Source organism: Schistocerca nitens, chromosome 2 (assembly GCF_023898315.1).
Source record: "Schistocerca nitens isolate TAMUIC-IGC-003100 chromosome 2, iqSchNite1.1, whole genome shotgun sequence".
Classification (NCBI taxonomy): domain Eukaryota; kingdom Metazoa; phylum Arthropoda; class Insecta; order Orthoptera; family Acrididae; genus Schistocerca; species Schistocerca nitens.
Genome location: NC_064615.1, coordinates 168,122,239 through 168,145,909, shown reverse-complemented (window position 1 = coordinate 168,145,909; position 23,671 = coordinate 168,122,239). Strand labels below are relative to the sequence as shown.

The window sequence follows — 23,671 nt, the reverse complement described above, 5'->3', positions numbered from 1 at the left end:
TTAACTTTCAGTTTAACATCTGTAGCGTAAGCAATTTTTGTATATAAACGAGAACAGCTGTATGAAAATGTTACCTCACGTCTGAGTGAATAGACGGTGGGGAACACGTGTTTTGATTTCACGGCGCTTTTATTGTAGAAGTTTTAAAAGCTTTTTCGTATGCGGAGAACGGAGCCCGCTACTTTGCGCCCGTGCGCGCGGCGCTTCCTCTACGGCGGAAATAACTGTGGTAGCCCCCCCGTCACTGGTCTCCTTTTGCCTGCTGCCGCAGACCCAGTGTCTCCCTCTACTCTGTTGGCAGTTGCGTGCCGGGTCTCACAGGGCGTGCGGTGGCGCTAGCTGCCGCGTTACGACCCTACTCAAACTTCTACGGCACCCTCCGTGGCGAGAATATTCCGCACTAAAATTTAATAAGGACGACTTTGCTGCAAGGTGCTACTCGACGAAGAATTCCTCCGCGCGGACGGCGGCTTTACGATCTTAACGCCTCTCTGGTCACAAGTGTCATAGAAATTATCGACTCCCTTCAGGAAGCGAACGTCGCTCTTGGCCCTGGAATACCGAGCTCTTGATGAAATTCCCCTGTTAGTTAAAGTTAAGAGCAAAGAACTCAGTGGCATTAATCTGGTGTATTGCCTATCATAAAGTACAGAAAAACTGACGTTTCAAAGATAAATGCAGTCGTGTTTGTAACTAAGAACTGTTTATTACGACTTACGGAAACTACAGTATGTGACGGAAGGAATTTCGTACACTTTTTGAACAAATTTCCAGTCGAGTATTGACTGAAGGCGAAATGATTCTTTATACGTCTACCATAGGTGCCCCTTTTTATATTGCTCTAACAAAAGAGCCGTTCTGTGCGTTCATGTGAACGTTCAGCTGTTTCAGGAATATATGCTGTGACATAAATAATCTCTTGTTCACAATCACTACGGGAGCTATACATAGGGGGTTGCAATATATTCTTCGTTGCACCACATATACTAGGTTCTTCTTAAGTAGGCTTTCGTGGGACAACTGGACTCTTCCTGCAAGTGTTTGTCAGTTCAGTTCTGTCTGCATCTTTGTGTCCCTCTCTCATGAGACAAAGAAGCCAGTAATCGTTCGCGCTTCCCTTTGTATATGTTCGGTATCCCTATTTAGTATTATCAGGTAAGGGATCTACATATACGAGCAATCTTCTAGGATGGACCGCACGTGAGTTTTGCAAGAAATCTCCTTTGTACACTGATGGAATTTCTCTAGAGTTGAAAGTCTGTCACCTGCTTTACGAGCGACTGAGCCTATGTGATAATTCCGCATGATATTATAGTCGTACGATACTACGTTTTTTTTTCGTTTCGCGAAGCGCAAAATTTTACATTTCTGATAATTTTAAGCAATTTTACTTTTATTGAACCACCCTGATTGCATATTGGTGTAGCTTCCTTCATACAGCACCTAATTAGGAATAACGGCATCATATGCGATTAATCTAACGCTACTCTTAATTTTGTTGACAAAGTAATTAATATACTCAGTAACTGACAAGGGCCCAACAACCTACTGCTTCCGTGCTGCGAGGAAATCCTCAATCTACTCATACATTTCGCTTGATACGATCGTCATTTTCATAATAAGTGTGTGTGGTATCGAGTCAAAAGCTGTTTGGAAGATACACTGCTTCTAGCTGACTACCTTCATCCTCGGCTTAGGATGTCAACTGAGGTAAGAGCGAATTGGGCGTCGCATGATAGACACTGTCGGAAATCATGGCGGTTGCTATGCAGGGGGTCATTCTGTTCGACATACCTCGCCTGAGATCAGAATATGTTCTAAGATTGTGCAAAAAAGTGGCTAGCAGGGTTACGGAACGGTGGTTCTGTGGATCACGTTTGTTGCCTTTATGGTTCAAATGGCTCTGAGCACTATGGGACTTAACATCTGACGTCATCAGTCCTCTAGAACTTAGAAGTACTTAAAACTAACATCCATGCGCGAGGCAGGATTCGAACCTGCAACCGCAGCGGTCGCGCGGTTCCGGACTGAAGCGCCTAGAACCGCTCGGCCACAAATGACGGCTGTTGCCTTTATGACACACGAGTGTGCTCGTACTTTCTTTCAAACAGTACGCACGGTTGTACGCTCGAGTATCTACGAAATACTACGGTTAAAAGAAGGGCTTATACTGTACATGTCCTGGGACACCGACGATAAGATTCCATGGCAGTGAAAGAAAAATTGCATAACACAATTCACATTCCTTCTCATATCTGTGCTCTAGGTCAGAAAAACAACACCAGTCTGGATAGTAAAGAGTTCAATGGTTAACTGAACTCTCTAACCTATGATACACTGCTTACATGGAAGTACCACATCATGGAGCAGACGATATCTTTTAAACCTATTCTAGTCCCATGTCGGACAGTATACGTAAACTGAGTTGTTGTGCCATCGTTGTCCTCTTGGTAAAGGTACACAGGCAGCACAAGCCACCATAAGTTGCATGAAGGAGGGTGCCTTTTACCACTACTGTTTACTCCGTTTCGTGCAACATTTGCAAATTTTGCATCGGGGAAACGATTTTCTATACGCTTCCATAAGAGCTTTAATTTTTCTGATCATGTCTTCGTTGTCCTTGCGCTAAAAGTACGTTTGTAGCGTTGCAATCATTCTGCTGTCAACTGCAAACACAGTTTTCTCAGTAGCCTTTCGGGAAAAAAACTTGGTCTTCCTAGCAGGGATTAGAATTTGACTTCACATTTTCGTAGTATTCGCGTGTTGATCGAGCCTACCGTAAACAAATACAGCATCTCGCCTCTGAACTGCTTCGGTGTCTTCCTTTAATCCTGTAGGATTAACGGTGGAGATGGCAAACACTCGAGCAGTACTCATGAATGCGTCGCAGTAAAGTTTTATACGCCTTCTTCTCTCAAGAAAAGGAACATTTTCCTGAAAGTTCAACCAACTAACGGAAGTCGAATATTCGTCTTCTCTAACACAACCATTTCGTGCTCGTTCCGTTTCATATCGTTTTGCAACATTACTTCGAGATATTTAATCGACGTGATTGCTTCATGCAGCACAACACTGACTCTGTATGCTGACACGACAGTATTGTTTCTCCTATACATCTGCATTAACTTATGTTCTCCTACATTCAGACCAAGTTACCATTCATCACAGCAGACAGAACTTCCGCCTGTCATCCAGTATCCACCCACAATTACTCAACGACGACGCCTTTATGTGTGCTGCATCGTCATCAACAAGTAGTCTCAGATTGCTGCTCGGCCTTCCATTCAATTCGTTTATGTGTATGGAGAAGAAATGCAGTCGTATCACACTTTCCCGGGGCACTGCTAACGCTACCCATGTCTGTGACGAACACTCGTCTTCCCGTACTGGGTTATTTTACTTAAGTACACGTTGAGACACTTATGTATCTGAGAACCCATTTCATATGCTTAGTGCGAAAAGTGGCCAAGCGCAGAAATAAAATAATTCGCACATAATTTAGTAAAAACGTTATCACATAAGGTAGTCGTGCTTGACTGAAGTTGTCACGATATCACTGTAACAATTATATGAAAGCAGAATGTGTATTAATAAACAGACGATAGGCTGTGTGTCGTCGCTACAGTGCCGGCATACAGGATGTCATTACAGGGTATATCGTCCTCACATGGAAACAGGACTCACAACAGTTACCGTATCAGGCAGTCTAGTTTGCCTTGCGGTAATGGCTCACACTGACAGGGCCTCGACAGGTCAACAGTCTCCCACGTTTGCATTGATACAGCAATTCTATCCTTGAGACCATGCATGGTTTTTTGGATTCGTGTTGGATGTTCTCTTGTTATAAGACTGGCCCACCACTTTTGTGGTCAGGTACAATAATCCACTGTATCGAATCCAGGTCCATACATACCAGAAAAACAGGTTCACGTACCGTCGCATTACGTCGTCACTGAACTCTGCACTCATCATACTACTATAAGATTCGAGTAGCAGTATCGCACGAGGGTTCTTAACGTGATGTCGACTTCGTCCCAAATAAGAACGTTTACCGATTGCTAACTGTTAAAACTGGTCTCAGAGTTGCGCCAGATGAACAGGTCATGAGAATCAGTATGTACGTAAAATAATGAGTCACATTTACTGAGTCCAGTTTTTTTTTTTTTTTGGTCATCAGTCTACTGACTGGTTTGATGCGGCCCGCCACGAATTCCTTTTCTGTGCTAACCTCTTCATCTCAGAGTAGCACTTGCAGCCTACAATTATTTGCTTGACGTATTCCAATCTCTGTCTTCCTCTACAGTTTTTGCCCTCTACAGCTCCACTTAACTGCGTTTAATGTATCAGGGAATCACATCGCGTCTGCGAGAGTTTAGGGACGCTCGCGCCACCTGTGACCAAGAGTGGTAGTAATTGACCAGTGGCTGAGGGTGTGAGGGCCAGAAGCACTAACTGGAATACTAAAACTAGTGGACATTGCCCGGCGGTACTAGTCGTTATTTATCTTTTTGATCTAATCATGTGTTACATTAAAATCACTATGATGAATTAATATATGTACACTTTTATGTGTCCAAATAGAATAGAACTCCAACTAACCGGATGACAGGGGCCCATATCAGATCCGGATAATCAAATATCCGGATATAAGGATAAATCATGAAAACAGATAATTTCTTTTTAAAAAAAGCGAAATTCGTCTACACATACTACAGTGATGTTAATTTCATTACTACAAAACAATATTGTTTGTATTTTGTGCAGTATTGTACTTACATACTGTGTCAGTTCTTGAATTTATCCATTAGAGTCTGTTATTTTGTTGTGTTTAGTCATTTCCGTGTAGCCAAGTGTAGCATCCGCTTGGCGGTGAGCAGTTGTACATGGTCACACTCAGGCTGCCGCTCCATCCATGTCAGCGCAGTGTCAAGACATGCAAACGCCTCAACGGCTGACGGTCCCGCGTCTGGTTCACTGACAATGTTTTCCCATTGACCATCAGTTTCTTCTCTCACACTTTGCATGATTTCATCGTCGCTGAGAATTTGGAATCCAGGGTCCGGAGAATCACATGCGAGCCGTTTTTCTATATCCTCTGCACTGATGTCGGACCACGCAGGAATTTTCAAAAGGATCCTTTTTATGTCATCAAACGTTGTTTCGTTCTCAGCTACTTCTCTTTCTTCCTCTTCCATTTCACGCATCTTCGATTCATCATCCTCCTTCGGTATGTCGTCTTTGGTTGAGATGCCTTTCAAGTTACTCTCAGCTCTTTCTAATGTGGTTATCTTCACCAAATTCAATGCTTCCAACACTATGTAAGAGCAGTCTGTTAAATTTCTGTTGTGCCATACGAAAATACACACACCAGTACAACGGTGGGTTCTTTGGTTTGCTCCGGTAGGAGATCGAGCGGAACTATTAGTTCGCTTTATCACAGTATAGATATGATGATTTACCTAATTTGGACAATCCACTTTCCCAGGTATGTTTTGAGTAAATTAAAGTAGCTCCTGAGAGAAATTTATAAGACTCTTCACCTGAAGAATAATGGATATAAAGTTCTATATCGAAGTGTTCAGCAACCTGTTGCATAAAAGGAATTTGATTTCTCAACCGATTTCAGGCATTTAGTGGACTTCTTCAGAGGATTATAACTATCACATTATGTACGAGTGTCAAATACGGGCAGCACACTGCTGTCTTCATGTGTTTCATAGTGCCTGTATAAAAATGGTACAAAGCCGCCAGACAACAAGAACAGACATCAAAGTCGTAGTCACACATGCCTTGGTTGATTCTTGTAAATGACGGGAAGTTTTTAAAAATGGTTCAAATGGCTCTGAGCACGATGGGACTTAACATCTGAGGTCATCAGTCCCCTAGAACTTAGAACTACTTAAACGTAACTAACGTAAGGACAACACACACATCCATGCCAGAGGCAGGATTCGAACCTGCGACCGTATCGGTCGCGCGGTTCCAGACTGAAGCGCCTAGAACCGCTCGACCACACTGCCCGGCATGACGTTTTTAAACATCTGCGATAGCCCAAGGGTTTTTCGATTTACCTGTCAACAAAAGGGGCATTTTGAGACTTCCCGTAGATTTGGCACAGTTCAGCATGCTAATATAGTCTTTACTTACCTTATCGGTTTTGTTTTAGAAGCTAAAGTTGTTTCAGACAAAGACTTCAATATTCCATATAACGCCTGTTCACCTGCGTTGTATTAAAATTCAGGATCATTAGATTCTGCTTAACTTTTGAATTTTTCAATAATATTTTCTACTGCTTTTGGGTCTGCTGATAGTTTTTCACCACTTACATTCAACTCGTGAATACCGTCTCTTGCCTTGAAATTCCGCAGACAGCCATTGCTCGCTTTAAATGGATACAAACTGTCGATTTTCTGTATGAAAGGTTTTGCTTTGTCGCAATTGGCGCTGAAAGAGTGTTTCTCAATGCTGTCTGCTGCAAAAGCCACATGAATACGTCCTCTTCAAGCTCTTCGATTTCAGATGTTTTCATAGTTTTCCTCGAGGAACTCCCATCGTCATTCCCAAGGACGGAATTAATATTTAAAGCTGCATAGTTTGTTGTACGTCCATGTTCCCACGCTAAACATCTCACCAACATGCTTACCACTCACACTTTTGTCTAATTGTTCAGGGAATTTTATTTGCTCTCCCAACGACAGAACAAGGCGTTACCTTTTAGAAGATATATGCTGCACAGTAAAACAAAACATACGCAGAAAAAGAAACAAAAACACGGAAGATGGAACATATAGCGATAAATTACTGTATACGATAAGGTCACGACACAGACTGATGTAGGCCGCACCGAATGACAGGTACCACAAACACAAAAATGCGATTTACTGCGCCAACAACACTGCGCGTACTGTATTCATTGCTCCTTGGAGGACTTTATCTTCTAATAGATTCACTGCTCACTAATTTCAGAACGACAATGAAATAACTATCTAACAAAACTAGCGATTTAGTCATACAATATAATTTTTTTTCCTCAAAGCGATACGGATAATTTACAATGCGGATAGTTGTAGTTAGGGTAAATGTAGTTCTGCTGTACTTGTAAAAACTTGTATTTAGAGAGAGAACTTCTTGAAAGAGCAACATAATTATGTAGAAAAGGCACAATATTGTGTATGTTTGTATGTTCTAAAGAATTCTGTAGAACGTACTCAGTACCGTGCTTTTCATTTATTAACTTCGAGACAATTTAGCTCGCACTAAATGATAGGTCAATGTTTGCATAGAGTTGGCAGCTCTATGAATATTAAAGACATTGGGAGGTGTGCTTCGTCGGGTGGAAGGCACAGCTTTTTGGCTCGAGGAAGTGTTAAGATGTCTAGAGAGATGAACACTCGCTATATTTTGTAGAGAAAGTTGTTTAAACATTTAACTGTGATACTTCTGTTTTTGCCTATAGACGAAGTATGTTTTCTCTAGCTGTCGAGAGGCTTGTTTTATTGGAGGGAAGATTTTGCTGAGGATCCTAAGATGTGTGAATGAGCCAGATATACTTTTTGTGGTTAAATAAATGAGCTCTGTGTTATGTACTATTGCGGGTTCTCTGAAGAGTAAGTTGTATAATGAAGAGAGCCTAACTGCATCTCAAGATTGGTATTAAAACGTTACTTATGGCAGATACAAGTAATCTGATATTTGTGATTTTCGTGCCTTTAGAGTATATAACGCAGGTTTTATGAAATTAACAGTGAGTCAAACCAAAAGTTCGTTAAGTAGTTCATTACGGTTCCTCTCTCTCACAATATTTCGTTGAGATTTTATAATAAATGTTTCGAGTAAAAGAGAGAATTGATTAAATTTTTCCACTTTTACTAATGTAGAACTTCTTCCGTGCACCAAAGGAAAGATGAATATGTCATGTTTTTTTATGACAAAGTATTAGATCTGTCCGGTAAGCAAATGATATGAATCGTTTTCACATAAAATGACAGCCTACGACGACTGATCTGAAAATTGTTGCAACGAACAGGTACTGTGGCTGTTTTGAAGCACAGTCATTTAGACTGAGCTTAAACACCGATTCTACATTACTCAATTAACACTCTCAAAAGTGGACTTGGTATTAATTGTAATTTACTCATCAGTCCTAGTAATCAGTTTTCCAAAGAGTTTTGGGCTCTTCATTAGTTTGTGCATGTGAAACACTAAATACCCATACCTTATAAATTGTTAAACTGGTGGTTTCTTGATAGAAAAGATATGAACAAGATTAGCTAGTGGATTACGATTCAGATAACTGAAGGATGGGACAATATTTTACTGTGTTTTTGTTGATTTTTACTAGGGACATTTCATACACAATGCATAGGTTAGTATTACTGTGGACTGTTTGTTGCAACAACAACGAAAATTACTTCAGAAGAAGTTGGGAGTTTGAGGCAGAACCACGGGATTTTGTTTTTTCACTGTGTGTGAAATTAACGAGGGGAAGATGTGGAAGCAGCAGGGGTCTCGGGTACTGTGAATACCAAAGATCGGAGATCGTACATCAAGATCGAAATCCAGCAGAAGTCCACAGTGCGTTAAGTGAGTTCGTGGTTAGTTTGAGGTTTATCGTGGTACAGCTTCACGATGGGTTAGTCGTTTTCGTGGTGGTCGTATGAGCCCAGACAAAAATTTAAGGCTTGGAAGGCCAAAAACCGCGAACAGGTATTTGGAGTGTGAAACTAGTGGCAGATGCTCTTGAAGAAGACCGCAGTGGAACTTGGAGAAACTCTCTGAAGTCATGGGACATATGATTTGAAGAAGAGAAACATTTCTGCCAGATGTGTCCCACACTGTTTAGCCCTCCGCTACTCGCCCGGGTTTTGGTGACACAGATACTCGCGGCGAGTACAAATGTACTCCACCACTTTTTTTTGTTAAAGATACGTTTCTTCTCTATTTAATTATTTTATTTGTTTCTTACGTCCTTTTCGATGCATGAGCAAATTCGTTACTAATACTTTTGAAACGGGGGAAGGAATTAAATATTTGATTTTTTAAACTCAAAATGAGTTTTTGTCACTCCCCCAGTCTATTAATCACAACATGCTACATTACACAAGAAGTAATCTAAACTATTCAAAATAACTTTAATAAAGAAGCTCATAATACACAAAAAAGTAATCACATTAGATATGTACTATGAGAAATCACGTACAATTGTTACAAACAATGCTAGTTGTCGATGTTCGACACACACCCATTCGTTACATTTTGCAGGCCTCTTCATGTTGATTTATTCCTTGATCTGCCTCATACGGTACAACATCTTTTGCCCTCCTTTTTCAGTTTAGCTATTTCCATTTTTTCTTCTAAGTCCTCTCCTAACAGCATCAGTCCTCTTATTTTTAGTTGTCTGGGTATCAAGGACTGTTTGATGCGTTCATGAATCTGCCCTTTCACCATTTGCTAACTAGTTTCATCAAGGAAATCAGGTTTCACTTTGACATAGTTTTTGTTTGCTGAATAAATGCGTTAAGCCTTAATAGCCGCGATATTTCAAATATTGTAAGAAAATTCTGTTGGCCATCATTTAGTAGTTCTTGCTGTATCGTAATCTGAACAAAGTTGATCGCATACATCAACTCCAACTTTTGTGCGATTCTAGACTCTAACAATTTCTGGTTTGTTTTTTGAACTGGTGGGCTGGGTCAATCGCTGCATTATTGTGCATACTTGAAAGTAAAATTTATGCTTTCTTTTTCCTTTCGCAGTAGGATATAAGTGTTGCATCATGTCTAATACCGAAAACAGAAGTGTGTATTTCTCGAAATTTGCTGGATAAAAATTCCTCCGGTATTTCTTTTTTTGTTGTGTCTGATTGTTCCAGCATAAGTTGTCTTTTTCTCAAGCAGTTCTTGAAGTAGACGATAGCTAGTGAACCAATTATCGTCCGTGATGTTACGTCCTGTGCCTAAAATAGGTTTCGCAATTCTCATGACGACCTCCTTTCCTGCATTTCTTACATCAAAAGGCCCCGCCGGCTGTTGTCGATAGTAAATTTCCATATTCACAGTACACATTATTCTACAATCCACTAATGCAAACACCTTCAAGCCATAACTAGCAGGTTTACTAGGTACAAACTGCCTGAATGGACATCTTCCACTAAAACCAACCAGCTGCTCGTCAGTTGTGAGGTAATCCCCAGGAGAATAGTACTTCTGAAAGTTTTCTAACACCAAATCCATAAGTTATCGTATTGGTGCCAATTTGTCGAGCTTTATTGTCTCTTTCTGGTACTTACTTCGTCAGATCTGAGGCAACGGAGCAAGAAATGAAATCTATTCGTCGAAATAGTCAAATAGAGTATTTCAATACCACTGCCTTTCTCATTGTCCCTTATTTTGCAAATTTTCAACTTGGAAGACGTTAGCATACCAGTGAAAAACATTACACGAAGAAGAGCACGCCTTTCACATTGATCTGTAAATTTTGCATCTAGTTCGCTAGTAAATTTGTGCCTGATTGTTTCTGAATAAATATTGGTACTTTTCACGATAAATTCTATTATTCTGTCATTAATAATCAAGTTAATACAATCGATTTCAGATTTTGAATTTTTTGCCTCTCCTTTTGGACCAGGAACACAAAGTTCGATATTGCTGGACTTCGTTTTTACATTAGGACGAGGCGGTAATTTATTCCATTTTGTTTCATCTTTTCTAAAATAAATATCAGGTTTTTCACTTGCCTTGATGAGGTTCTCTTCCTTGTCGACGTTATCTACTTCCGATTGTTCTTCACTTGTCTTGTAGAAGTTCTCTTCTATGTCCACACTATCTTCTTCCAAATCTTCCATTACACTGTTTCGATCATCACCCTCTCTTGTATATCCATCGCACAGATCAGAATCACAATCAGAAGGCTCATCAGTCTCCAGTTCTTCCTCTAGCTATTGCATCCAAATCCTTTCATCAGAAGTGCGATTTGCCGTTATACCTAAATAATAACAATAAATTAATACCACGATAGCAATCCAAACATATTTCAAATATAATGGAAACTAACATTTTTACTTACCCTGTAAAATATGTGCTGGTTCCTCGATACTCACGTGTAGAATACGTGTGTGCCAAACACGACAGGTAACACTCAAGACTTTCCTATGAGAAGACCCTTTCAGGACGGCGCACGCAACTTACTGCAAGTACAGATTAGAACAATCAAGCCAGACTCTAAGGATTTCAGCCCCGCCACTTATCGTATAGAACGACAATGGAGTACATCTGTGCTCCGCGCGAGTAACGGGGGGTTAACTGTTGAAGAGAAGCAGAAACGAATGACCATCGCAACCTTGTTCCATCAACGATAGAACTGTGAAGGGCAAGGTCCTTTTGTGTTAAACTGTCGCTATTGATGAAACATGGATTGGAGACTTTTGAACCGGATTTGAAATCACTATCCAAAAGTGGAGACCTTGAGATTCTCCAAGTCCAAGAAATTTCGATGCGCTGAATGAAAGCTCAAGGAATCAATATGACAGATGGAGTTCCATGAGCAATAAGAGCCACAGCAGCGTATTATCATAACTTCATGCAAAATGCGCCCATTCAAAGCGCAAGCAAGTGATAATTTTTTCTTATGATATCAAGGAATCATCATGGCAGATAGAGTCTCATGGGGAATAAGGGTCACAGCAGAGTTTTATCGGAACTTCATGCAAAACCGGCCCAGAAAAAAGGCACAAATCCGACCTCAGTTGCTCGAGACTGGGCCACTCGTTCTCCACGACAATACTCGCCTGCAGGTCGGTAGTATTGTAGCCCAAAAGCTGCTCGAATACGGATGGGATGTGTTGACGAATCCTTCCTACAGCCCGGACATGCTTGCACCAGACTTCGAGTTGTTCACGATGCTGACAAAACCTATGCATGGATGTCGCTATATATCTCTGGAAGACCTTTCTACCATCGTTACTAGAACCCTTTGACATATGAACAGTAGTGGTTCCCTAGATGGAATAACAGAGGTTTCAAGATGTTGAGATTGAATCATAAAGAAGCAGGGAAACTACTTTTTTTTTTTTTTTTTTTTTTTGGTCAGCCGTCTACTGACTGGTTTGATGCGGCCCGCCACGAATTCCTTTCCTGTGTTAACCTCTTCATCTCAGAGTAGCACTTGCAACCTACGTCCTCAGTTATTTGCTTGACGTATTCCAATCTCGGTCTTCCTCTACAGTTTGTGCCCTCTACAGCTCCCGCTAGTACCATGGAAGTCACTCCCTCATGTCTTAGCAGATGTCCCTTCTCCTTATCAGTGTTTTCCACATATTCCTTTCCTCTCCGATTCTGCGTAGAACCTCCTCATTCCTTACCTTATCAGTCCATCTAATTTTCAACATTCGTCTGTAGCACCACATCTAAAATGTTTCGATTCTCTTCTGTTCCGGTTTTCCCACAGTCCACAGTCCACAGTCTTCCTCAAATAAAGGCCGGTATTTGATATTAGTAGACTTCTCTTGGCCAGAAATGCCTGTTTTGCCATAGCGAGTCTGCTTTTGGTTTCCTCCTTGCTCCGTCCGTCATTGGTTATTTTACTGCCTAGGTAGCAGAATTCCTTAACTTCATTGACGTCGTGACCATCAATCCTGATGTTAAGTTTCTCGCTGTTCTCATTTCTACTTCTTCTCATTACCTTCGTCTTTCTCCGATTTACTCTCAAACCATACTGTGTACTCATTAGACTGTTCATTCCGTTCAGCAGATCATTTAATTCTTCTTCACTTTCACTCATGATAGCAATGTCATCAGCGAATCGTATCATTGATATCCTTTCGCCTTGTATTTTAATTCCACTCCTGAACCTTTCTTTTATTTCCATAATTGCTTCCTCGATGTACAGATTGAAGAGTAGGGGCGAAAGGCTACAGCCTTGTCTTACACCCTTCTTAATACGAGCACTTCGTTCTTGATCGTCCACTCTTATTATTCCCTCTTGGTTGTTGTACATATTGTATATGACCCGTCTCTCCCTATAGCTTACCCCTACTTTTTTCAGAATTTGAAACAGCTTGCACCATTTTATATTGTCGAACGCTTTTTTCAGGTCGACAAATCCTATGAAAGTGTTTTGATTTTTCTTTAGCCTTGCTTCCATTATTAGCCGTAACGTCAGAATTGCCTCTCTCGTCCCTTTACTTTTCCTAAAGCCAAACTGATCGTCACCTAGCGCATTCTCAATTTTCTTTTCCATTCTTCTGTATATTATTCTTGTAAGCAGCTTCGATGCATGATCTGTTAAGCTGATTGTGCGATAATTCTCGCACTTGTCAGCTCTTTTCCGAAAGTCAGATGGTATGTCGCGAGACTCATATATTCTACACACTAACGTGAATAGTGGTTTTGTTGCCACTTCCCCCAGTGATTTTAGATTAGACTAGAGACTACATTGGAAGACTGTAAAGAGATACTGAAAAAAAAGGTGTAACTAAAAAAATTGGTGCGGATTCTTTATGAAGTGTCCCTCGTATGTCGATTGTGCATTTGGGGATGTTTGTTGTTGTAAGTTTTATGTTAATTTGACGAACCATCAAGCTGTTTATAGTTATGTCAATTCTGAGAACACATATTCATTTGAGGACATAACGTGGGAAGTGCTTTCATTCATGGATATTCGTACACTAAGTATTTTGAATCTGTAAGTGGTTAAGAAGTAATGTCAACGCAGTATACTACACTGTTAAGCCGATTAAAAAATTAAAGCAACTAAATCATGAAGTCAGTGTGCAGCTAGGTAACAACCAGTTCCAGTCACAGTCTGATACTTAAGAATTTACATGACTCACATTTACTATTTGAATAATACTAATGATTTCCTAGAACAGCATTTAATTATTTCCAAAATTCATATCAAAGTAAAGGTCTGAAATTGAAAAGGGTTGAGTTACATAGCAAGACACCACGTTTACGTTTATTGCGGGAACGCGAAAAGCAAGGAGTCTTCACACGTCTCTTTAGCAATTCTCAAACAAAATAATACATTGAAGAACTTCCTAAAGATATATTTCAGTTCTCTTGTGTGTTACTGTGAGAAGAGAAAAATCATTTAATTTTTTAAAACAGCAGCCTTATTAATTTAGTTAAATTACGCAGGTTGCTCTGCGAGGAAGATCAGAGTTAACGTCTCATCGTCAGCGTGTGCGTAAGAGACGGTGTTCTTCCATCACATTTGCCTATAAAAAGGCTAATATTGCAGGACATTGCCAGATAATAAGTATATAGTAAGGGAATATGCGTGTGACAACTTTCATAAAATAAGCATAATAGTTCATGTAGCCAAGTTGCCCACCAGAAAAATATACAGATGAATAGGGAAAAAATTAAGATCTATTAGATGACAAGTTGGAAAGTTTAAGGAGCCACATTTGCACTTCTGACGATAGGCTTAATAATGGACGTAGGATAGGAAAGAAGTTGAAACACTACCATGGTATCTCGGAAGCCAAGTGTGTGAATTTAGAGATCTCAAGAGACTAGCATGAACAGGGCCACTTACAATTTTGTGTTTTCAAAATGTTTGTCCGCTGCGAGGAAGTATTAGCTGCGTGCAGGGGGACCCACACTTTTTCATGTCAATTGGAGTAAAACATTTTTCTCGAACTTGTGATTTAGAAATTCTGACTACATCCCTACCCGTCCATTTTCTCCTGTTCCTTCTACAATGCAACAGTATAACTACAGAAACCTGTTTTTACGTTCCAAGATTATACGTTTTCGCGCCATTTACGTTATTTTGTGTTGGTTCCGCATTCCTATTCTCAAAATTAACTGATTTCCTGCCATTAAACAAATTTCCCATCTTTTGCGCCTTTGAACCGCTACCATAAGGTTCGAGATCGATTTTCTGATTGGTTTGTGTGGAAACTACGTTGTGTTCCCACTTGCGCACAATCTGTTGGATGATACATAACGTAAAACTTTACAGTTTGTGTCAGAGTCTAAATCATTTTTGGTTTTACGAGAAATGTAGGTGACATTTTGAGAAATACTTTCATAACATTCCCTCAATGTTTCGTTCACCTGACTGTATTCTAAACTGCAATAAATCATCAAAAACCGAATCTGAATTTCTTTATCCTCCTAAAATCAAGTCCTGTAATGCACACAACAATACAAAAGATGAAACTGGTTTCCACATAGCGCTATTAGGTTGTACTAATTCTGTAACATTCGACTTGACGCTCCTTCTTCTACACTTTTAATTTTGTTTGTCATAAGACTAACAAAATAATTAGACTTTTCAGCTGCACCTGTACCCTGTTTGGAATTAAATGCTGTTTGCAGATTTTCGAAACTTTTTGAAGTCAGCGACTGGACAGCTTAAAATGCTTCACGATGACTGCCTTGCATTATACATCGTCGGGAAAGCACATACAACTTTATAAACAACACTCTTAACTGCTTCAGACGAACCAGCCATGGTTATAATTACAGCCAGACCAAATGAAACATTCTCTTTATGCCATCTACGTCCATTTTCAAATTATAATTTTTATCAAGTTGGCATGGATTGACTGAAATGCTATACCTTAGGGAACCGTCAGTCTCCTATTCTTTGAACACAATTACCGACATGGGATATGCTCACCCTAAGACTACTACTCTTTCCATCAAAGCACTTGAAGCAGGCAGAGGTAGGGACGGAAAAACCCGACCATTTAAAAAAATATCAGTTTTTTACTTCTGAATAACCGATATTTTTGGTATTTGTTTGGTCTCAATTAAAAAGAGGCCTTTTCTTTATTTCTTACTAACACTGTAATAAAAAAAGAAATATCAATTAGCCATAGCTGCAGTGCTAGAATTTATCGCTTAGAAAACATTTTTAAAAAAGGAGTTATTTTTGTTTATAAAGTAGCATTGATTTGCAATACTGCGTTAGTAAAGAATATAGGAAAAGCGATTAGTGCTAAATTAATAACACTGAACGCAGAAACGAGCAACAAACACATGGCTGAAGAATTGGTACATCATTGTTAACAAAATAATGTTCGTGTTGCCGTGTGTAATGGCTTAAGGCCCGAGTGCAGGTACAGTGCGCAAGACTTGCCCCCACCTGGTCCATACGATGGTTTCTCTCTGTCGTCGCCGGACATCCATTGTATTGCAGACGGGCACCAACGCTAGTCTGGAAATATTTATACGAAGTGACGTAGGAATGAATACAGTGCTTCATTTGCTTCAAAAGATTAAAGATTTGTCTTCCATATCCATGAAGTAATAAAAGAGGAAGGAGAGTATTGTAACAGGAATAAATTAAAAATTAACAATTCATTCCTAGTATAAAAAAAACATAAAGTATTTGATCTACTGCCTGTGCCTACGTAATGTTGCTGCTTTGATGCAGCTCTCCATGCTATATTATGTGCAACCTTCTTCATCTCCCTGTACCTACTGCAACCTACATCCCTCTGAATCTGCTTAATGTATTCATCTGTTGGTCGCCCTCTACGACTTTTACCTTCCACACTTCCCTCCAATACTAAATTGGTGACACCTTCATGCCGCAGAACATGTCCTACCAACCGATACCTTCTTCTAGTCCAGTTGTGGCACACATTTCTCTTCCCCCCCCCCCCCCCATTCCATTCAATACATCCTCATTAGTTATGTGACCTACCCATCTAATATAAGGCATTCTTCTGTAGCACCACATTTCGAAAGCTTCTATTCCCCTCTTGTCTAAACTATTTATCGTCCTCGCTTCACTTCCATACATGGCTACACTCCATACAAATACTTTCAGAAATGACTTCCTGACACTTAAATCAATACTCGATGTTAAGAAATATTGCCATTGCCAGTCTGCATTTTGTATCCTCTCTACTTTGACAATAATCAGTTATTTTGCTCCCCAAATAGCAAAACTCATCTACTACTTATTTCCTAATCTAACTCCCTCAGCATCACCCAATTTAATGTGACTACATTCCATTATCCTCGTTTTTCTTTTGTTGATGTTCACCCCTTATATCCTCTTTTCAGGACACTGTCCATTCCGTTAAACTGCTCTTCCAAGTATTTTCCTGTCTTTGAGAGAACTACAATGTCATTGGGGAACCTCAAAGTTTTTATTTCTTCTCCATGGATTTTAATAACTGCTCCGAATTTTTCTTTTGTTTCCTTTACTGCTTGCTCAATATAAAGATTGAGTAACATCGGGGAGAGGCTACAACCCTGTCTCACTCCTTTCCCAACCACTTCATCTCTTTCATGACCCTCTACTCTTATAACTGCCATCTGGTTTCTGCACAAATTGTAAATAGCCTTTCGCTCCTTGTATTTTACACCTGCCACCTTTAGAATTTGAAAGAGAGTATTCCAGTCAACATTTTCAAAAGCTTTCTCAATATCGACAAGTGCTAGAAACGTAGGTTTGCCTTTTCTTAATCTATCTTCTAAGATAAGTCGTAGGGTTAGTATTGCCTCACTTGTTCCAACATTTCTACGGAATCAAAACTGATCTTCTCCGAGGCCGGCTTCTACCAGTTTTTCCATTCGTCTGTAAAAAATTCGTGTTACTGTTTTGCAGCCGTGACTTATGAAACTGATAGTGTGTAATTTTTACATCTGTCAACACCTGCTTTCTTTTGGATTGGAATTATTATATTCTTCTTAAAGTCTGAGGGTATTTCACCTGTCTTATGCGTCTTGATCACCAGATAGTATAGTTTTGTCAGGGTTGGATCTCCCAAGGCTATCAGTAGTTCTAATGGAATGCTATCTACTCCCGTGCGCTTATTTCGACAAATTAACATGAAAAGAAAGATTTCTTCAACCTCGGTTTTCACCATTTGACACTGACTCTTTGCAATACCCAAATACTGGTATGATCCCCAATTCCAACATGGGTTTTGAGCAGAGTTTCAAGCAATTAGAATCAACAGGAGAACAGAGGTGATTTTTTGTAGTATTCACACACCCATCGCTTTTCGAGGAAAACAGCGCCCGGTGGACGGACTAAATTTCTTTTACTTGCATCTTTAATGTTTCAATTCCGTGTTTCTAGAAACTGAGTAAAATTTTCCAGTCTTTGTTCGATAGCTACGTTTTTTACAGGATATAATAGGAATAAAAAATTGAAAACTGTCTGTTGTAGAAAACAGTTATTTCTAACGGTTTCAAATCAGATTAAACTTGTGTGGAAAACAACCGATATAAGCGGAAATCGATTGTTTCAGTGATAACCTCCAGTCCCATCCAGAGGTAGTGACCAGGTGAATATTTTCTCTATCAGTACCCTTCATGTGACTTCTAATGGAGATATTTGAGTTTGGCTTAACCTCGAAATGTGATATTTCATCGCAGGTATTATCTCGTAGTTTCCGAGTCTCTCATTTCCAATGTTGGTTTTCATACGCTTATGAGGTATTAAAAATCACTAATATCTGGCATTTTCTCGCGCTGCATCTCAAAATGCACGAAATTCCAAGTGAACCGCATTCATGCACCACTGCTCTCTCTTCTTCCACTACTGACAACACAAGAGCCTGAGTTTAGTGACAGCGCGATATAGAGACTTCATGCTAAAATGTAATGCTTTCTTGCGTTAGAGATTATGAAACTGGTTACATGAAGTCTGAGGTACAACAATTACTCACTGAACGTCACTCACAGTAACTCAGTTTTGGTAGGTAATAGTTCCAAAGACTACAATTTCCTACTTCTGCAAAAAATTACCGATCTGCGGCCATAAAGTACTAATTAGCAACTTTCAATAAAGGAAAATATAACACAATATGCTACTTTAAATTAGCACCTGACAGTTGTTCACCATTTCTTGAGCTTATAAGGAATTTGTTTTCGTCGAGAGTATTTTTTCATACAATTGTTTTGCTACACCAATAGTTTCGTCCCCTAGGTAAAATTCTTAAGGGGCTCCGGAATGCCCTATACTTGCAATGTTAAAATAACGCTTATAAATTACATCTTTCCTCACAAAGTATTTGAGGTAGGAAGTTGAACTTTTTACAGATTATTTATTGGAATATGGGCTACAACTTAACACAGGGATTTTACAAAATTTTAGTTCAGTTATTAAAGATGATTTTTTTTCAATTGTAATGAAAATTCACAACATTTTTTTGCAATTTTTTATTTATATATTCAAAAATATACAGTTTTTTGGAAAAAGGCTGTGTTAAATTATGCAGAAGGTACTGTGTAACATTTACTGAAAGTTTGAAACAAATATGTTTGGAAGATCCTTAGAAAACATGTAATTAGTATGAGAAAATAAAAGTTTTGGGAATCGAGCGACAAAGATTGGATTATTCACAATAAAAGGATGACAGCCAAAAACAGTTGCAGGATAAAATTTTTTTATTAAAATTCTTGACCACGGTTTCGGTACATATAAATATACCTTCATCAGAAGTAAAACTTCTAAATTACATCATGCAATGGAGAATAATAAAACAATTATGCCAAAGGCGTCGTCAGTAATTAAGATGTCATCTCCATTTGTATAACATGTGTAATGGGCACAGGGAAGACGTGGAGTATAGCAGAGACAACAGGACTTTTGGCTAAACAGCCGTATGGTACACTTGTTCCAAGTATGCCATTTGTGTTGAGTACTAGAAGGAAGAAGAAATTGAATGCAGATGAATACCTGTTAATCTGGGCTAAAGTTGGTAATGGAAACTGTAAAATAAAGATTAATGGTGACTGTATGTTATATTACAGACAATAAAGTTTGTCCTACCCGAGAACCATCCTTATCTATCCCGTGAGATTTTTTTTTTTAAATTAAAAACAATAATCACTTAAAACATTGTGGCTGAGCGCCTCTTGGTTGCTCGCTAGGCGGGTGACCTTGAAGCGGACTTAGTCGCTGCGCTGGCCGCTGCGCGGCTTCTGATTGGCTAGCAGGCTGTGGCGCGCGACTCAAATCGTGGCGCGCATTAAATCGGGGGGACACGGGCCCTAGTATTACTAGGCCCGTGTTGCTGGAAAATTCACGTCCGGTCTCTTGCGCAATCGTCTGATAATGCGCGCTGGCGCAGACCGGACGTTGACGCCACGATAAGGCCGCCGCCGGCTGCAGCTGCGCCGCAGCACGGAGCGTCGTTCGCTCTGCGAACGTCGAGGAGTGCGGACGCTTAGCACTGGGTGTCTCGCTGGGCGTTGGCTTGCTGTGACCCTGTGCCCATTACACATGTTATACAAATGGAGATGACATCTTAATTACTGACGACGCCTTTGGCATAATTGTTTTATTATTTTCCATTGCAAGATGTAATTTAGAAGTTTTACTTCTGATGAAGGTATATTTATATGTACCGAAACCGTGGTCAATAATTATAATAAAAAAATTTTATCCTGCAACTGTTTTTGGCTGTCATCCTTTTATTGTGAAGAATTTTAACAGTTGCTGCTGCAGCCATGTTTAAAATCTTGAAGATTGGATTAAGTTTTTAGTGCATTCCAGGTCCATAGGATGGATTATCTTCATCCTCTGCAAACTCCACCTCCAGCTTCCTTTTGTTCCTCCTCCTGTTTACTCTTGCTTGTATTTCTAGACTCTTTACAGCCCTGTCTGCAGCCCGAAGGCGTTCCTTGTCTAAAGCAAGCATCGCTCGTACCATGTTAGAACCTATCTTCATTCCCATATTTCTAAATACCTTCCACCTTACAATGTTGCCATCACTGAAAGTCGCAACAGCATCATACACACCAAAGTGAAGTGTTTCTATTCCAACAAATACAGTCTTGGGGATTCTCGACCATATAACACTATTTACACTTTCATTGGGGTTTTGAGTTTTTCCGTGAATACACTTTTTCAACAGTTCAGGTGCTGCTAAGTCTCTGAAAATAGGTTTTATCACCTCCATTGTTGCATGAGGCAGACTATACTTATGAGTGTACACTTCACCAGTTAGCAATCCTTTGTTATATTTACACCAACTGTCTTCTTCTTTGGGACACAAGCTATGTTGGGGATTTTCATCGTCTTTATTGTTTACAGTAATAACACATTCCTTTGGCTTTCCAACATTTCTCCTTCTCTTAAAAGCCTTCAGAGGATTTCTAATAACTTTACTTTTACTCATTATTATACTTCAACAAAACAGAGACTCAAGGAACAGAATTAATTACGATTATTTTCGAGATAACGACAGAGTAAATGAAACATGAAACAATCGACAATCACACCAGCGTTATATATTGAACCATCACAGGTTAGGCACAACACATACTTTATCTCACATCACTAAAATGTACCTGATGAACACGGACGTTAATAATAACACCATTTGACAGCAGTTTAACAGCGCCACAGTGGGTCACGCCCATGTAGAACACATTTCAAAAAAAATTTAAAAATAGTTGTAGTCTTCGGAATTGAATAAATTATATATCTATTAGAAGGTAATAGTCTGCACATTCAGAAAACGCAAAAAAGTAAAAATTGAACTTTTCATGATTTTGAGCCTTTCCGGAGCCCCTTAAGATGAAACACTCACCATGGGTATCCTTCTTAATGGAATCGCGAATACGTACAAAAGTTTCAGTACCAGTCGACTGGCATATTCACTGCGTGTTATTATAGCTTATTAGTAACGCTGGAGTTTGGTGACATGTCATATTTCATTTCTTATGAGCAACGCAATATACCCAAGCACTCAAATCCCGGCTATACTTTGAAATGCGTACGTTTCATATCTAATCATTACCAGCGATGGCGAGACACGACAGATTCTCTGACCAGAGAGTTATTTATCGTTGCGAGTTGTACTCTGTCTGTAGTAGAAGTCGGATACAGTTGCGTGTACCGAGTCGGCAGGAGCAGTTGCGAGTTGTACTCTGTCTGTAGTAGTCCGTCGGCAGTTGTGTGTAGCGAGTCGGCATGCGTCCGCGGTGTGCTGTGCCCACGAGTCTGGTCAGGAATGTGGTGGACGATATGTATATTATTATAGAAGGTAATGAAGCAGCATTGCGCTCAGCTAATAACGTATGTTACTTGTAATTAATTTGTTCAAAAAATATCCCAATAATAATTTTCCTATAATGTAACTTTTTTAAAGAAAAAGATTCATTTCAAGTTAAATAATATTTCCTATGCATTCCCTCCAAGAATCAAACTTAAATATACGCCAGCATTGCACAGAGCTGTGCCGAGAAATGAGAGCAGATATAGATGCAGTGTTACTGAGGTAAGAATTTATCAGATTTAATTATTTCACAGGGCCGAAGGTCAGCGTTGCTGCCCTTACATGATTTATCAGGTTTAATTATTTGTTGAGATGTTACATTCAGTTGATGGTTCATTATTTAATTAATGTTATTTTGGGTTTGTGATCAATCTTCATCCCTTAACGATATTTTGTGGGGAGTTTACATTTGGGCCAATTTTCATTCTTTAATTTTTGTGTGAGGAGATTACGCTTGGATTCATTTCAATTTAACGATATTTTGTAAGGACTTAACATTTGGCTCCAATTTCCATTAATATTTAATCAAAATTCGTGTGGCGAGGCTCCATTTGCATTTCATTTTCATTGTCACATTTCTTGCCGGGAGGTTACACTTGGCGGCATCCGGACCAGGATCGTATTTCTTTGTGAATCTTCTGATAAGTAGTCAGATATCTGCTCTTATTTACTTAGTATAATTAGCAATTGGCGCAACGCTTTTACTAACTTTGTCACTTTCTTCCACAGATCATCGGCAATTTGTTGCTCTTTGTTGTAATAGTGTTTGTTGGATTTTGCTTTGTCTTTGTTTCATTTGTGAATAATTGTGATTAGTGTAAGAATGCCGCGAAAAACTGTTAATAGTACATCGCGAGGTATAGTGAGTGAAATAACCGAGTTAAACAACTTGACCGATAGTACTTGCGACATGCAGTATAATGACAACAATCCTCCATTTGCAGACAATCAGTGTGTACCGGCCACTAATGTTGATTTTGATCCTAGTGATGAACAGACAAATTCAATTGTGTCGTCTGTTAATCTAACGACAATTGATTACGCGGGGCGTTCTGTTGCAATGAGCGCTGCCCAGCTCAACACAACCGGTTTGCAAAATTCACGTGACGAACAGACGAAATTTTCTAATGAAAACGAACAGTGTAATCAGAATGCGTCGGATTTATTTAATTCCGAGATAGTGACTAACAGTGCACATCCGATTGGCAAACCTTTTCAAGAATCACAGAATAACCAAATGGTTACACAAAACGTGACAATTGCAGGTACGTCATGAAACAGCACAGTGAATAGAGTAGGTAGTATTGGTCTGGATCAAATTATGGCATTATTGCTACAAATTAGTGAAGATAACAAACAAGTTAGGGAAAGTTTGAAACAATTTAATAAAAAACAAGACGGCTGTCTCAAAGAAATTAATGAATCGAACAAACAACTTAGAGAACATAACAAACAATTTAGAGAACAGAAAAACAATTTTTTGAAAATATTAAACAGCCGAAAGAAAAACACGACAACCTTAGTGAACAGAACAAACAAGTTAGTGAACAGATTACAGCGGTTACCGTGGAATGTCATGACACTAAAGTACAATTACGTGAGGATAGTAAGGCTTGTGCAAGTAACAGTAATGAAGAAGTTGGAACTGTTGCACAAGAATTAGATAATAGACATGCAGCAACAACAGAA

At 39.4% G+C, this 23,671-nt stretch overlaps 1 protein-coding gene across 1 annotated transcript in view; it reads right to left on the bottom strand.

Moving 5' to 3' along the window:
* Positions 1-4,832: 4,832 nt before the first annotated feature.
* LOC126234898 (uncharacterized) overlaps positions 4,833-23,671 on the bottom strand; it is a 175,355-nt gene continuing 156,516 nt past the window's right edge. Inside the window, exons 2-3 of the mRNA XM_049943638.1 lie at positions 10,732-10,936; positions 4,833-5,314 (exon numbers count right to left, since the gene is read on the bottom strand). Coding sequence (XP_049799595.1) covers positions 4,833-5,314; positions 10,732-10,936 — 687 coding nt within the window. The remainder of the gene's footprint in view (positions 5,315-10,731; positions 10,937-23,671) is intronic.